Source organism: Elgaria multicarinata, chromosome 18 (assembly GCF_023053635.1).
Source record: "Elgaria multicarinata webbii isolate HBS135686 ecotype San Diego chromosome 18, rElgMul1.1.pri, whole genome shotgun sequence".
Taxonomy (NCBI): Eukaryota; Metazoa; Chordata; class Lepidosauria; order Squamata; family Anguidae; genus Elgaria; species Elgaria multicarinata.
The window spans coordinates 924,831-940,712 of NC_086188.1; the positions used below are offsets into that span (position 1 = coordinate 924,831).

General features: G+C 45.7%; 1 protein-coding gene across 1 annotated transcript in view; it reads left to right on the top strand.

The window, feature by feature from the left end:
- The window catches only part of SETD1B (SET domain containing 1B, histone lysine methyltransferase), a 50,534-nt gene that overhangs the window by 16,245 nt on the left and 18,407 nt on the right, over positions 1-15,882 (top strand). Inside the window, exon 7 of the mRNA XM_063144190.1 lies at positions 15,079-15,840. Coding sequence (XP_063000260.1) covers positions 15,079-15,840 — 762 coding nt within the window. The remainder of the gene's footprint in view (positions 1-15,078; positions 15,841-15,882) is intronic.

Sequence of the window (15,882 nt, forward strand, 5' to 3'; positions counted from 1 at the left end):
GTTGAGGAAACACAGAGATTCAGTACAGTGCGTAGGGTTTTTAAAAGAAAATGAACCAAAAACAAAGAAAAGAAAGATGGGGTCCCATGAAGAGAATAGCATGTCATATTTAGAGAATAGCATGTCATATTTGGAATGAATAAATCTGGAATAATGACCATTGCCTGACTCTACAGTTGCAATGCTAAACACATTAGAATTCTTGTTTTGTACACAAAGGTGAACCAGAAGAATGGAAAAGTCTGTTTTTAACTACTCCCATTATATATATATATATATATAGCTGGGTTGGCTCATATTAGGAGAGACCTGGTCTTCATTAAGCAATCTTAAATGCCCATTAGGAGCAGCAAAACTATTTTGAAAGGAGACATTCACTAGGTAACCCTTACATGTTGGACTGAGAAATGAAGAAGCTGTCTATGACCCATTCTATACTATACATTTATGAATTATATTTAGAACAGAATACAGTTACATTTGAGCTCATTCTAGTTTCTATTATGTAAAAGGACCAAATATCCTCTGGTTTAATAATAATATATATTTATTTGTTACCCGCCTCTCCCTCTGGATCGAGGCGGGGTACAACACAAATGAAAACTCCATAAAATACATATAACTAATTAAAACATTAAAAACTAATACATTATTAAAAGCAGCACATTATTTAAAAAGGCATAATAATGCATGTTTCTCCATGAGCTGTCCTGACCACATCTCCCTGTTGCTTGGTTTCCCCAAAGAATTGCACTGTTCTTTGTGTCTCCAGGAAGGGAACTTATTCTCAGGCATTGTTCTGGCTGGGAGACAGTGCTGGATCAAGAAGCTAGGAAACGGTTCTAGAGAACGTCTATTAAGGGTTTATTTGCATCCATAGCCTGATCAGCATGGACCAAGAATAGAGGTGATCCTTCAAGGTAGGATGAGGCAGAAAAACTTTGAAGAAGGGCCAAAGGAAGGGAAAGTATGGTATGAACAGTGGTGAAGCAGATGACCCCTGTCTATAAGGAAGTGAAATTGACCCTTTCCAGGCAATTTAAAATCATAGTTCTATCAGTTCTTCTTCGTGGTCTCTATGCATCACACATATGGGCTTTGCGCCTGCGCAGAGACCAGACCGGAACCTACTATAGCTGAGTGGAACGTTTTTTGGCGGGAACCCCTCCCCCCACGCTACCGCGCATGTCCATGGGGTTCCCGCCCTTACCTCAGTTCTTCGTCGTCCGCCGTTGTGCATAGACCAGCTTAACCGAACCTCTAGCGTTTTTCTAGTTAACTTACTTAATCTTTTCTTTAAACCTGTTCATTCTTCAATCTTTCCTAATTCTTCTTACTTCTTTCTTATCTATATAAAAAATTATTATTGTAGATAGTTTTTCCCTCAGCGACTTCGGTCGCCTGAGGCCCGTATGGCAACGAAAGCCCCATTTAGGAAGTGTGTAAGGTGTGGGGCGAAACTTCCGCCGACGGACGGACACTCTCTTTGTCTCGTTTGTTTGGGAGAAGGACACGTTGTGGAGGCCTGCCACCACTGTATGTCGTTTACAAAACAAACTAGGAAACATAGAGCCGATAGACTTCGCTCTATATTGTGGGAAAAAGCTCTCAAGGCTACTGAGGCTCCCAGTATGGAAAAAACGGCAGTTGGTAAGTCCGTTACTGAAAAAACGGCAATCCGTAAGCCCGTTATCGACAAACCAGCAGACCGCGGCACTGAGGTGCAAGCCAGAGCTCATAGGGCACAGATACCCCTCACGCCTGGCCGGTCTTTGACGAGTTCTATGGCTAAGAAGATTTCAAAGAAAGCCAGAACTCCTAAACCTTCTTCGGAGCTGGAGAAGAAGAAGAAGAAGAAGAAAAAGAGGGACGCTGAAAAATCCACCTTAGCGTCACCTCGAGCGGCGGAGCCGGTTAGGAGTCATTCCACGCCTCCCATTGCTCCGACCGCGTCGATGTCGAGGCTTCCCTCGGCATCGAGATCTCAGTCGGTACCGATGGCCACGGTACCGACACGCCCACTCAGCCTTTCGGAGGGCGAACTAAGAGATTCCGCGTCAGCGGCTTCTTTCCAACAGCCTACAAGGCCTCAAACGTTGCAGGGATTAATCCCACTACAACCATCTCCAAGACTTACACCTCGTCGTGAATGGGACGGAGCTTCTAGATACTCCGATCCTCAGCCAAGATATGAAGACTATGAATGGGACCGATATCGTCCCCAGCGCTACTTTCCGGATCGACAGAGTCCCCGGGAAGGTTACTATGCGCACCCGCCACCTATGACAAGAGTGTGCCGGTTACCACTATCTTCACCACCTGACCATCAGGCTTCGAGGGTGTCTACTCCTCGACAATGTATGCAACCTTCGGCGTCGACCGGGGCAGTTCCCACGGTACCAACAGACCAACTTCAATTGCAGGTGGTTACGCTGTCTTCTCCTGAACAAGACTACCCTTCAGATTCGGAATCGAGGGTGTCTGCGACTCCAACGATGCCTTCGCCGGAGGATGAGGTCCACGATGACGACCCTTCCTCTCCTTCGGACGATATGGTCAGGTTTTCTGACCATATGCTTAGGATGTCACAGGCATTGGGATTAGATATCCAACAAACGGACGAATCGGTTGTGGACCCCATTTATGATGTATTCCAGACTACAGAAGGCACATTCGGCACCGGTGGATAGGGAAGGGAGGAAATTGGACCAGACTGGTAGAAGGATTTACTCCTCTTCTTCTCTAGGTATTAGAGCGTCAGCATACGAAGCGACGATGGCGAGGTACCAGCTTTTCCTGTGGGAAAAGATGGGGTCGTTATGTGAACACCTCCCGGAGGACAAGAAGGAGCTGGCGAGAGTGTTTCAAAATGAGGCCTCTGCAATCGCCAGGCAGCAATTATCCACGGCCCGACACCAAGTGGATTGCCATTCGAAATCGATGATGGGCGCAATATCTCTGAGGAGACACGCGTGGCTCAGATCGGCTAATTTGACCCATGAAACCAAGTGGAGGATTGAGAGTATGCCATTCGATGGCGAAGGACTCTTTAATACTAACACTGATGAAACGCTGGACTCCATCTACAAAGCGAGAACAACGGCTAAGAAGATGGGGTTCACTGCTCCTCCTGTGCAGTATAGGCCAAAGAGATGGGTGAGGCCGCCAACGCAACAACACCAGCAATACCGGCCTCAGTACCAACCTCAACCTCGGCAGCAACAACAACAGTTGCAGAGGAAGAGACCATACCAAGCTCGATATCAACAAGATAAGAGGCAACCTGACTTCTCTAAGAAGCAGCGTGTTTGACTCTTCGGCCCCAGATCCACCCCCTTTTGCGGACCGCCTAGCACCCCATTACCATCTATGGGAGTCAATAACAACAGACTCCTGGGTGCTCACTATCATCAACTCGGGCTATGCCATCGAGTTCGATGCCCTTCCTCCTTTTTCCGGCGTGAAAGTAACGACTCCATCCCCTCCTCTGCTGCTCGAGGTACAGACCTTACTATCGAAGGGAGCCATCTCTTCTGTACCTGCAGAGGAACTCAACCAGGGGTTTTTCTCCCGTTACTTCACGGTCCCGAAGAAAGATGGAGGTCTTCGACCGATCATGGACTTAAGACAACTGAACAAGTTCATCACCCCGAGGAAGTTCCGTATGACAACGGTTACTTCAATTTTACAGCTTCTACAGAAAGGAGTTTGGTTCGCAGTGGTGGATCTGAAGGATGCGTATTTCCACATATCCATCAGGAAGTCGCATCAAGCTTACCTTCGGTTTTCGATCGGCACATCCCAGTACCAATTCACCGTTCTCCCGTTTGGGTTGGCCACGGCACCGAGGGTCTTTACGAAGGTCATGGCGGTGGTGTGCGCCCACCTAAGGCAGAAAGGCATTTACGTTTATCCATACCTGGACGATTGGCTCCTCGTAGCGGACAACAGCGAGGCGCTCCAGTTAGACATATTAACCACCCTCAACCTGTTGGACTCGTTGGGGCTGTGGGTCAACCACGAAAAGTCCATTTTGACTCCACAGCAGAGATTGGACTTCATAGGGGTAACCCTATCCTCTCGAGACGGGAGGGCATACTTACCGTCAACCAGGGCGAACACCTTGCAGCAGTTAGCCATCGATACCGAGAGCCGCCGAAAGGTTTCGGCATGGACAATTCAGAGACTGTTAGGATTGATGGCAGCTACTACGGCAGTCATCAGATTTGCAAGACTCAGAATGAGGATCTTGCAGGCCTGGTTTTTGAGGACTTTCGACCTCAGACACAATGCTCGACGAACTTACCTTTCGATACCGAAGCAAGTGAGGGCATCCCTGAGATGGTGGTTCTCGATGTCGACTCTTCTCGAAGGCGTTCCATTCCAACAAGACGCGCCTTCGGTAACGATCACGACGGATGCATCCTTAGAAGGATGGGGAGCCCATTGCAGCTCTTTAACCTCTCAGGGTCGTTGGCCTCGATCACAGAGGGAGCATCACATCAACCATCTCGAACTCCTGGCAGTAGAAAATGCAGTAAAAGCATTTGCACAGATGATCGAGGGCAAGAATGTCTTGATCGCGACAGACAATACTACTGTAGTGGCATACATCAACAGACAGGGTGGAACAAGATCACACCCCCTGAACCGTTCTGCACTCAGGATATGGAACTGGTGCATAAAGAGAAGGACTTACCTGACTGCGATCCATGTAGCCGGCAAGGAAAACGTCATTGCGGACTCTCTCAGCAGGTCCTTCCATGTCGACCACGAGTGGGAGCTCGATGTCGAAGTGCGGGAAAGCCTTTTTCGGTACTGGGGCCGTCCTGTTGTCGATGTCTTCGCTACCGAAAACAACGCAATTTGTGCCAAGTATTGCAGCAGGGCAGGAAGAGGAGAGCAATCTTTAGGAGACGCTTTCACCAGGACTTGGAGGGGAAATCTCCTGTACATGTTTCCTCCCTTCCCTTTATTGACAAGGGTGATAGCCAAGATCCAAATGGACAACTCCAATTGCATCCTCATCACTCCGTGGTGGCCTCGTCAGACGTGGTTCGTTCACGCCCTTCGGCTATCGAGAGGGGATTACATCAGGCTCCCGTCGACACCGAAGCTACTGTCTCGACACCAGGGCAGGGTTCGACACGCAGATCTGTCGACCCTCAAGATGACTGCATGGAGGATAACAACCACTCCTCCTCTGGAACTAGAACTTTGACTGTGGATCACATTATATTGGCAGCACTAAAGCCTTCCACTAGGAAAACTTATGCAGCAAAGTGGCAGAGATTTCGGAACTTTGCTTCAGAACAAGATCAAACACCAGAATCTTGCCACTTAGCCTTTATCCTCAATTATTTACTGATGCTTTTTCAGCAGGGACTTAAGCTTACATCCATCAGAGTGCACTTAGCTGCAATTACATCTTTTCACCAAGGCATAGATGGGTTTACACCCTTTACCCACCCAACAACTAAGAAATTTTTGAGAGGGCTTAAGAACACAATACCAACTGTGAAAAGTATTGTACCTCCATGGAGCCTGTCAGTTGTGCTGCAAGCACTGACACGCAAACCCTTCGAGCCTATGGCGTCGACAGACCTTAGGCTACTTACTTTAAAGACTGTCTTTCTAGTAGCCATTACATCGGCAAGACGGGCAAGTGAGCTTAGAGCTCTTAGGATAGATGTCCCGTACACTATCTTTCATAAGGATAAGGTTGTGCTACGCACAGATCCAGCCTTCCTACCTAAGGTAGTGTCTACTTTTCATCTGTCTCAGCATATTACTTTGCCTGCCTTCTTCCCTAATCCAACTACACCTCTTGAGTCTTCCTTGCACACTCTCGATGTAAGAAGGGCTCTTGCTTTTTACAAAGACAGGACAGAGACATTTAGAAAAACAAAGCAATTGTTTATTTGTTATGGTGAGCCTTCTAAGGGACTCCCTGTCTCTTGCCAGCGGTTGTCACGCTGGATAGTGGAGACGATTGAATTGGCCTACTCTATCTCTAAATTAGAGTTAGTGAAACCTGTGACAGCTCATTCCACCAGAGCTGTTTCAACATCGGTGGCTTTCACCAGAGGTGTTCCACTGACTGAAGTCTGTAGAGCCGCAACGTGGTCCACTCCATCCACGTTTGTCAAGCACTACAGTTTGGACACCCGTGCGAGGCAGGACTGCTCATTTGGGAGGACAGTGCTTTCGGAGATCTTCAGATGATGCACCAACCCACCTCCAAAGGTATGTCAGCTTGCTACTCGCCCATATGTGTGATGCATAGAGACCACGAAGAAGAAATGCAGGTTGCTTACCTGTAACTGTAGTTCTTCGAGTGGTCATCTATGCATTCACACAACCCACCCACCATCCCCACTTGGTGGTGTGAGACTTATAAATGACACTGTTTTATTGTGGAATGTACTTTACTTTATTTACACTCATGTTTATGGGGGCACAACGTCGGACTCCTGTAAACTGAGGTAAGGGCGGGAACCCCATGGACATGCGCGGTAGCGTGGGGGGAGGGGTTCCCGCCAAAAAACGTTCCACTCAGCTATAGTAGGTTCCGGTCTGGTCTCTGCGCAGGCGCAAAGCCCATATGTGTGAATGCATAGATGACCACTCGAAGAACTACAGTTACAGGTAAGCAACCTGCATTTTCCAGTCAGGAGAAGAAGGAGGATGCAGCTACTTGTCTGTGTTTGACCAATTTTATGGGGGAGCACTTGGTACTTGGAAGTAGTTTTGCATTCAAGCTGGGATGGAGAACTTCTGGTCCTCAGTCTAATTCCATGCAGCCCTCAGTCCCATCCCTACGTTAATGTCAGGAACTTTTCCAAATCGTGGGTTGGTGTGTGGGGGCTTCATAGCTGTTGTTCTGGTGACGCCATCCAGGTGGTAGGCATTGCTGTGAATGCTCTGGTGCATCATGGCTCCACCATCATCCTTTAGCAGAACTTTCCCACCCATGGCTGCTACTTGACAGCTTCACAAACCCAACTGTTGTTTTAAATCCATTTAGGGAGATTCTTCTGTGTGTCAAAACTGGAAAGCCCCTTCAGTGCCACTCCTGAAGTATTTCTTAAACAGGCGTAAGGTACAAACAAATTGTGTGCAAGAACCAATGTACTTTTATTGCAGTCTCTACGTTTTAGAAAAAGATACACAAAAACAATGCAAAAAGGTTAGAACAGCTGTTCATGAAAAATCTAGCAGTGATATTGTTATGTACAATATTACTAATTTCTCATTAAGTCAGTCCAAATCTGTCAAAATTATAACTGTTGTCTCCTGTATTTGCTTTTCTCAGGGCTCATTCAGTGCAAGTGTCTTCTGTTTTACCAGTTAAATAAAAAAAAACTTTTTTCAGCATTAACAAATTATGTTGAATTCCATATCACCTTTTTTCTAATCTTTTCAAAGATTATGCTAATGCATTTGCAGGATTATACACATTCTCTCATCTCACTTTAATTAAAATATTTCCCCCAAAATATTTCCGTTAATGGACATTACCACTGTGTATGGGAAAAGCCTTTTGTGATAAACAGAATTGCCATGACCATTGAATTTACTGAGCACATTTCAATGTATTTGTAAGTGTTCTTTATATGTTGGAAGAAATTGATAATGCAATATTGAATTTAGCTCTTTCCGTTCTGCTTCTTTGCTGTCCCTTTTCAGTTCAAAATGCATGGAATAGTCTCTCTTTGCCTCCTGTTGTTTAGTGTTGTATCATTACATGCTGTTTAACAGCTGCTGCAATTCTGTCCTAAAATTGGTTGTTTCCATTCTTTGATAATAGATTCCTGTTTCAATATAGACTCACATTCTTTATTTATTAAAGCTTAATGTGTGCTTCTCAAAGTGCCCTTCTCATGTGAGCTAAATTTCCTCTGTGGGATTCCACCCCCCCCCCACCCCCAGTATTAAAGGTTTACAGGATGAGGATTTAGGCATTGGGTTGTCTATGTCTGTTTTGTTAGTTAATCATCATACATGCTAGCTGATTGAAGATAAAACTGCATTGACTAGGAGAGCATTGGATATGCTTTCTCAGTTCTGTGTTCCTTCTGGCTCTTAGTTTAAAATATAATGCTCCCTAACAGTTCTTGATCAGAGTAGTTGGTATGAGCACAGAATCATAAAGTTGATTCAAAGGCCATTTATTCTGTCCTCCATTTATTCCATGAGACATGGCCACTCATCTATTTCCCCCACATCCACCCCAACAGATGAACCTACATAATTGACATCACAAGTTTAACTGTGGTTTGAATGAACAAGCCATGGTTTGCTACCCACCAACAAACTAGAACTGAAAACCATGTTTTGAAGTGGGTTTACAAACCATGTTTTGGGCTAACAATTATTTGGTGTGACAACTGAATTTAGTGGCTGTATTTGCATAGCCAAGTGTCTTTTCTTGTCTCCTTGCTCACTTCTCTGTACCTGATTAATTGTATACCATTGGTAAAAATCCATCTAAGACATTATGCAGCTTTTGACTGCAAGGGATAAGCCTAAGTCCCAACTTTGATTCTGTTCTGATTCAGCAGAGGAGCTCTTTTAGTTAGGGGACGCTTTACTTGTGACCTGATGACATCTTGACACAGAATCCCAGCAAGATGACAGATTGTGCTTGTGGCTTGTAATTAAGCTACCTAAGGGCACTGTGCCTGATGGCTCAGTCTTAGAGTGCTTGTTGTTGTACATAGCTGAAGCAGAGATCTCGCTGCAGACTTGGAAAGTGACGGGCCAGTCCTTTCCAATAAAGCCAGTTGGAAAGAGGGTCTCCTCTATCAATTTAACTAACTAGAGGTGTTGGAATGTTTATGAAACTGAAGAGTAGAAAGTCAGAGTAGAAAGCAGTCCCTCTTTCATTCTCAAGTGTCGGATTAGGCTTTTAGAGTTTGCATATCTACACCAGATGATGTTGCTGTATCTCCTTAGCAAGTACCTGTGCAAGTTTCTATCGGCCTTTTTCTAAGTAATTTTATGTTGGGATTTTTGAGAGCAGTGACCACAATTCATCACAGGGATTTCATTTGCTGCCAGTTTAAAAGTGAGGTTTTCGGTTTGTTCTGGTTTAATAAATTGCTTTGGTGTACTAATTTCATACAGAATATCAAGTGTATGTAGAAAGTGGAATTTGCCATGTACACTTTGACTGATCTGCTCATCAACCTTTTCCCCTAATCAATATGAATCCAGTTTTGGACATAAGTTGCACAAAAATCAGTGGAATTTGCATCCAAATAAATGTGTTTACAAATTGGGGTGTTCTTATTTTACTGGTTGGTAGAAGCTTAATTTATAACCTGCAAAGCCACATCCAAAATTAAACTTTGGGTTTCAAAATGGAACTTTGTTTGTATGTATTAAAGTCCTCTTAAAAAGAAGGCAGAATGTTCTTTTCACTCGAGCACACATGATTTGAATTGCAGCAACAGTGAAGGAATGGCTTTGTCTTTCTTTTTTTTCAGAGCAGACAGACTTGTTCCTGGAGAAACCCATTTAACCATGGCTTCCTCCTCCTTGAGTGTCAAAGCAGGGATATGTGATGATAGAGATGCAGGTTGCCTCTGTTCCAGGCACCCAGTACCAATCCAGGAAGCATAGGGGGTGACACTGTTATTGTTTTGGCAGCGGCCGATAGAGTAGAACAGTTCTTGCCTTGCTCAACGGGTCCTGAGAAGCTGAAAATTCCCACTGTAGATAAATGGCAAGCTTCGTCTGAAGGAGCTAGTAGTAATAAGAGTCTTGTTATCTAGGCAATGCAGCCTTCACAATCTGCATCGCAAATCATCTTGCAAATGTGCAAGTCCTGGGCACCAGCAGTCTTGCTACCGGTCCCGGTCCCCCTACCCCCCCCCCCCTGCAAATGTAATGAAATGCTGTCCGGTGAAAGCTATTCTTCAAATGCAGGAGCTCATTTTTAAGGTTGCACTTTTTAACTTGGACACTTCTTATTTGGCAAAGGGATCTTTGTAGGTTTTGCCTCAGTTTAAAAAAAAAAGGAAGCCTATGCGGCAGGGTTTTGCTATTTTATTGTTTTACTCTGTACAGCACCATGTACACTGATGGTGCTATATAAATAAATAAATAAATAAATAATAAAAAGAGAAAAATCCACGAAAGAAGCAGTGCAAATCTGAATATTGTTTTCTTGGCCTTCCAGCACTGCTGATGGTGGCTCAGAGACATCTTTTTGGAAACTGATTGCCGAGCTCCATGAACCCTGGAGTTTGATCCCACAAAAGCCCTTAAGGCACTCTTACATTCCCTTGGTTAGGAAATGCCTGGCACTGTTTTTACACGCAGTCTCTGGGTATCCATGTAGCCATCAAGGTGTCCGTGAACTGTATTGCATTAGGGTGACCAGTGGCCAAAACGGCAGGATTCCTCTCAAGGATCTTCTGACGAGGGCTTGGCCATCCCCAGGAGTGTGAGTATCGCATCTCTAGAACAACAGGTGTAGGGAATGTATCACAGGCCACAGTCTTAAAGTCTTCCTCTTGCTGACATTTCCAAAACAAAACAAGGTAGTTGTTTATGAACAACAGCATTTCACATCCCCTGGAAATTCCCTCTTATGAGAGAGGAGTTTCTCTCTCTGCAAATGCCCCATTGCAATCAACTGACTTCCCCCTCCCCCCTCCAGTTTTCTCACTTGCCCTTTTTTTACTGACTTCTCATGGTGGGAGGCGGTAACTAATTAGGAAGCCGCACCTGAGCCTGCCACATTGTATGGCACAAACACACCACAGTGGCATTTCTTTACAAGCTAGGTAGTCTTGGGAGTGAGTTGCCGTTTTCAGGGGAATCACTCTCTCCACCCCTCTGCGTCTGGAGGGATCAGCTTACATTTCCCCTCGTGAGAGTTTAATAAAGCAGTGTAAATGAGACCTGATGTTGTTCAGTTTTCTTTCCTCCCAGCAAGGTGCCCTTTTATATTTTAACAAGCATCTGGATAGGATCGCAGCTGTCGCTGCACCATCTGCACTGCCTTGTAGGTGTATGGCGGGTGACAGGTGTCAAACAATGGCCTCTTGCTCAAGAGGGCCAGTAGGCTTCATAGCACAGGTGAAAGCAGCCCTAGACAAAGGGCACACTGTGTTTGGATGCGATTCAGAGAGTAAACAGCTGAGGTGTGATATGCCGACAACTCTGGAGAAAGCTCTTGACCTTCTCTGTCCGTCTCCCTGGTTTTATTGGTTCTTGCTACATTTTCTTTGTAATAGGTACTATGCCAAAAATATATATTTGCAAACTCAATTAACTGAATAATGTAATGGATTGCATGTTGGACTTGGATGGAAGAGACCGTCTAGCCCTGGAGCTCACTGGACGACCTTGGGACAGTAATACCCTCTCAGCCTAACCTACCTCATGGTGGGGAGGAGGGTGTGTATGTGAAAATAGGATGGGAAAACTCCATGTGTGCCACTTTGAACTCCTTGGAGGAAGAGTAGGATGCAACTGATAAACAATCTCTTAATTCCTTATTTTAGGGGCTTGGTTGGCATGTTTAGGTGAGTTCCTGTCACTGATATGTGGGTTTGCATAGGCAAGGGGTTATAAGGAAGGCATTATGGGGAGCTCTTGGGGCTGTTTTAATTAAGTGTGCACACACAACAAATGTGCTTCTTATTGTTCAGATGCTAAGAGTTCAACTCACCCATTAGTTTTCTTATCCTATAGAAAACAGGTGGGTCCTGCAGCCTCAGAAAAGGAGTTGGGATTCAGAGCAGGATATGCATGTTCATTGACTGTAGCATCAAGGGGTGAACTGCGTGTAACACTAGGTCTTCACAGTCCAATGACTACACATGGAACTTAAGTGCTTCATGTTGACTCAAACGCAATTATATTCAATGGAGAAATGTCCCACATTCACCTGAGAGACATAGGGAGCTGCCTTATACTGAGTCAGAGCATTGGTCCATCTAGCCCAACATTGTCAACACTGACTGGCAGCAGCGGCTCTCCAGGGTTTCAGGCAGGATTCTTTCTCAACCCCGAGAGATTGCACCTGGGACCGTCTGTATGCAGAGCCTGAGCTCTACCACTGAGCTATTGCTCCTCCCCTCATGACCCTAATCTTCATCATTGATGAGGCAGATGAGAGTCCTCTTTCTCCCCTTTTTTCTTTTCCCTTTAAGCTTATGTGTGCATTATTATGGACCTAGGTTGTTCTGCTTTATGCAGCACCCAGGTTCTCAGGTACATAAGGAATAATAAAATCAGATTGAGTCATCAGATGATGAGACCCAGTGAGGCGCCTGCATGTGTGAACCAATAGTGGGTATATTTTTGTCTCCTCATCCTGGTCCATCAAGATTTTAGATTCTTTTGCTAGTGTTAAAATCCCATGTCGCCAGGCTGAGGAATAAAGCTAACTTCCTATAACAAGCCATACTTTGTGCTCTCCTTCCATTTCCCCTAAAGCCTAGCCCCCATTTTTTTTGCCTGACCACACCTTGCTATCTGCTTTTGTTCTTTGCCACCATCCGTGATTTCTCTTAAATCTTGAACAAGCTATTCATCCTTCTGAAATTTATTTTAATTGAACTCTGCTTAATTGAAAGCCTCCTTCTTCCAGCTGGCTTTCTTTTGATTATTTTGTATATTCCCTCACTGCTGTTTCCCTTCCATCTCCCTACTATTGTATTTCTCATCTATCGTTTAAGATAAAAACCTGGGTTGCAAAACTCATTCATAGAATGAATGAAGGTCAGACACCAGCTGTGAAGCTGTTGGAAGCCCAAGAGACTATTGTAACTTTTCCTCCACATAAACTTCAGAGGGAATCATTGGTAGCCTTTCCATCACCAGCCCTTAGCCTGACTAGCTGGCTCTTATTTCTGTCCATATTAAAATACAAAGGGCATATATGTCCATATATTTAAATACTTATTAAAATATTCACTGTGCAATTGACTGGAGGAACAAATTAAAGGCAAACCAAAAGCCTCAAGTTAGTGCAAGCTGCCAGCAGGCCCGGGTGGGTTTTGGTTTCTTTGGATGATGCAGGAAGGCAGCAACCCAAGGCTGTATTCACATGGAGCAGGATTGGGCAACTTGTGGCCCTCCAGATGTTGTTGGACTGTAACTCCCATCAACAAGGCAGATGGTGCAGGGATGATGGGAGTTGCAATCCAACAATATCTGGAGGGCCACAAGTTGCCCAGCCCTTGTTATATTTATTATAACTGTAATAAACGTACTCCGGCAGAGTGCTGATCTTCAGCTGGTACAGTGTGACCTTGCCAGTGGTGCCACAGCCATCATTTTGGGGATAGGAAAGAAGGAGGAGAAATATGGAACCGTCTAGAGAAACCTGTAGTATAAGTAGATACAACGGTGGTTCCCAAAGTGGGCGGTGGGATTGCATAGGGGGGCATTAAGAGGCAAGGGGGTGGCAGGGGGACGCTCCAGGTAGTCTTTTCCGAGAAGCGCCTCTCCAGAAGGTCTTAAAACCCAGGGACATTTTTATGGGAGAAGGTAGTTTGATCCCAAGCCAGATAGGGGAAGAATCCACACATGTATTAATACCTTTTAAGAAGAGTCCTTTAAACGGTGAATTGCAATGTTTCAAAAGCACCAAAACGCTAATGAAGAGACATACCCTGCTTGGTGTGCCCTGCCACGCTGGCTGCAAAACACAGGCGTTCACTTTCATTTTTTAGTTGAAATGCCACCTCTGTTCTGGGAGACCAATGGATCCAGGAGAGTTCTTGATGGCTCTGGGGAATTTTCCAGCCGCTATAGTGGGTGATCCGTAGAAATCCTGGTTGACCTTGGAACGGGGAAGTGACTTGGGTGGTTGACACAATCACCTCCAAGCACCCTATTGCCCAGAGCTCTGTCCGCTTGGTTTTCTGAAGAGCACAGGGTGATTAAGCGCTTAGACAGATGGCTAGAGTGTTGTTGGAGGAAAATGTGGGATGAATTCACCTTAAGTCCTATTCTGTGATGATGGTGGCCACAAAGACGTTCTTCTCTGCCTCTAGTGCATTGAATGGAGTTCAATTGTAGAGCGACTGCTACTTTTTGACCCCCAGAATAGCAAGGGGGAGTTCTCAGCTACCCGCTGTGACGAGTTTGCAAACACTGCCCTGATTAAGTCACTTGCCTCCATTTGACTTGGACTCCATGTGAAGAGTCGGCTCTTGCGTGGTGATTAAGGCAGCCACTTGTCTAGTTTTGTTGGATGAATTTCACATTGTTCAACCTGAGGATGTGGAAAAGCTGTCCATCCTGATTAATAAAAGTTGCCAGAGGGGGACTGGGCAGTAGCTAATACCATTGGTCCTTGCATCCTTCTTGGGCATTTGGCCAATATGGGACTTGGGATGGTGTTTATTGATTTCAGACTTTTCTGGCTGAGGTCTCCCAGAAGATGGTGCTGGGGGACTATTGCTCAGCCCTGTGCCATAGGGCTGAGCAATAGTCCCCCATTCTGAATATGGATAGGAACAAGCACTCCCCATTCACATTCAGAGTTGCAAATTGACAATTTCATGTGATTTACGAACTGAACCCAAATTCTTATATATCCTAGCCACAGGCTGGTAAAAAAAGTCATATTGCCGTCTGTAACTTTCGTCCTTTGGAAACAGCTGCCCTCTGGTGGTAGAAAAGTTATCAAAGGAGACTTGATTAAAACCAGATTAGAAGTGTTTCTGACTCATAGTTATTTAGTATTACAGCCTTCCCCAGCCTGGTGTCCTCCAGATGTCTTACACTGCATGCTTGATGGGAGATTCTGGCTGCCGTTGTCCAACAATTTGGAAGAGACAAATTTGGGGAAGGCTATGGTATTAGGAAGCCAGCAGTAGTAAAGTGCCTCTTTCTCGTCCAGGCACCTGTAACATCATACAACAATCCTGCCCCCATAAGCAGCTCATAGGCAGCAATTTGTAAATGTCTCATATTGAATGGTCTCCCTGCAAAAAGCCTCCTTGAGAATGTTGTTTCTGTTCTCAAGTTAGTTTTTGGGAGATGTGTGTGTGTTTGCTAATAGAACTATGATCTACAATGAACAGAATGTTTCCTTCTTCCTTACAGTGTCATCAGTCTTCAGGGGAAGACATGGAGATCTCTGATGACGAAATGAGCCAATCTCCAAGCTCGGATTGTGCCAAAACCATTGTGGTGAATACCTCTATTGGCAATTCGGCCGTGATGGCTCCCTCGCTCCCCATGCCTCCACCTGGTTTTCCTCCTTTGCCTCCGCCGCCACCGCCCCAGCCAGTCTTTCCGATGCCTCCACCTCTCCCACCTCCACCTCCACCAACTCACCCAGCCGTCACCGTCCCACCTCCACCCCTTCCGGCACCTCCTGGGGTCCCTCCCCCTCATATCTTGCCTCCACTCCCTCCGTTCCATCCTGGGATGTTCCCTGTCATGCAAGTGGACATGATCAGTGTCTTGGGCAACCAATGGGGCGGCATGTCCATGTCTTTTCAAATGCAAACCCAGATGTTGAGCCGCCTGATGCAAGGGCAGAACACGTACCAGTACCCTCCTTTCATGGGGAACCGGATGCAGTTTGTGAACCTTCCTCCCTACCGGCACTTCTCTATGGGGGCAGCTATCAACCGTGGGCAGCCGTGGCCCCCTTTACCCAAGTTTGATCCTTCTGTTCCCCCTCCGGGCTACGAGCCCAAGAAGGAAGACCCACACAAGGCCACAGTGGATGGTGTCCTTTTGGTGATTGTGAAGGAACTCAAAGCGATCATGAAAAGAGATTTGAACCGGAAGATGGTGGAGGTGGTGGCCTTCCGGGCATTCGATGACTGGTGGGATAAGAAGGAACGTCTAGCAAAGGTAGGAGTCAAGCTTCAAAGGAGGGATGGCTTTGCATTGGCA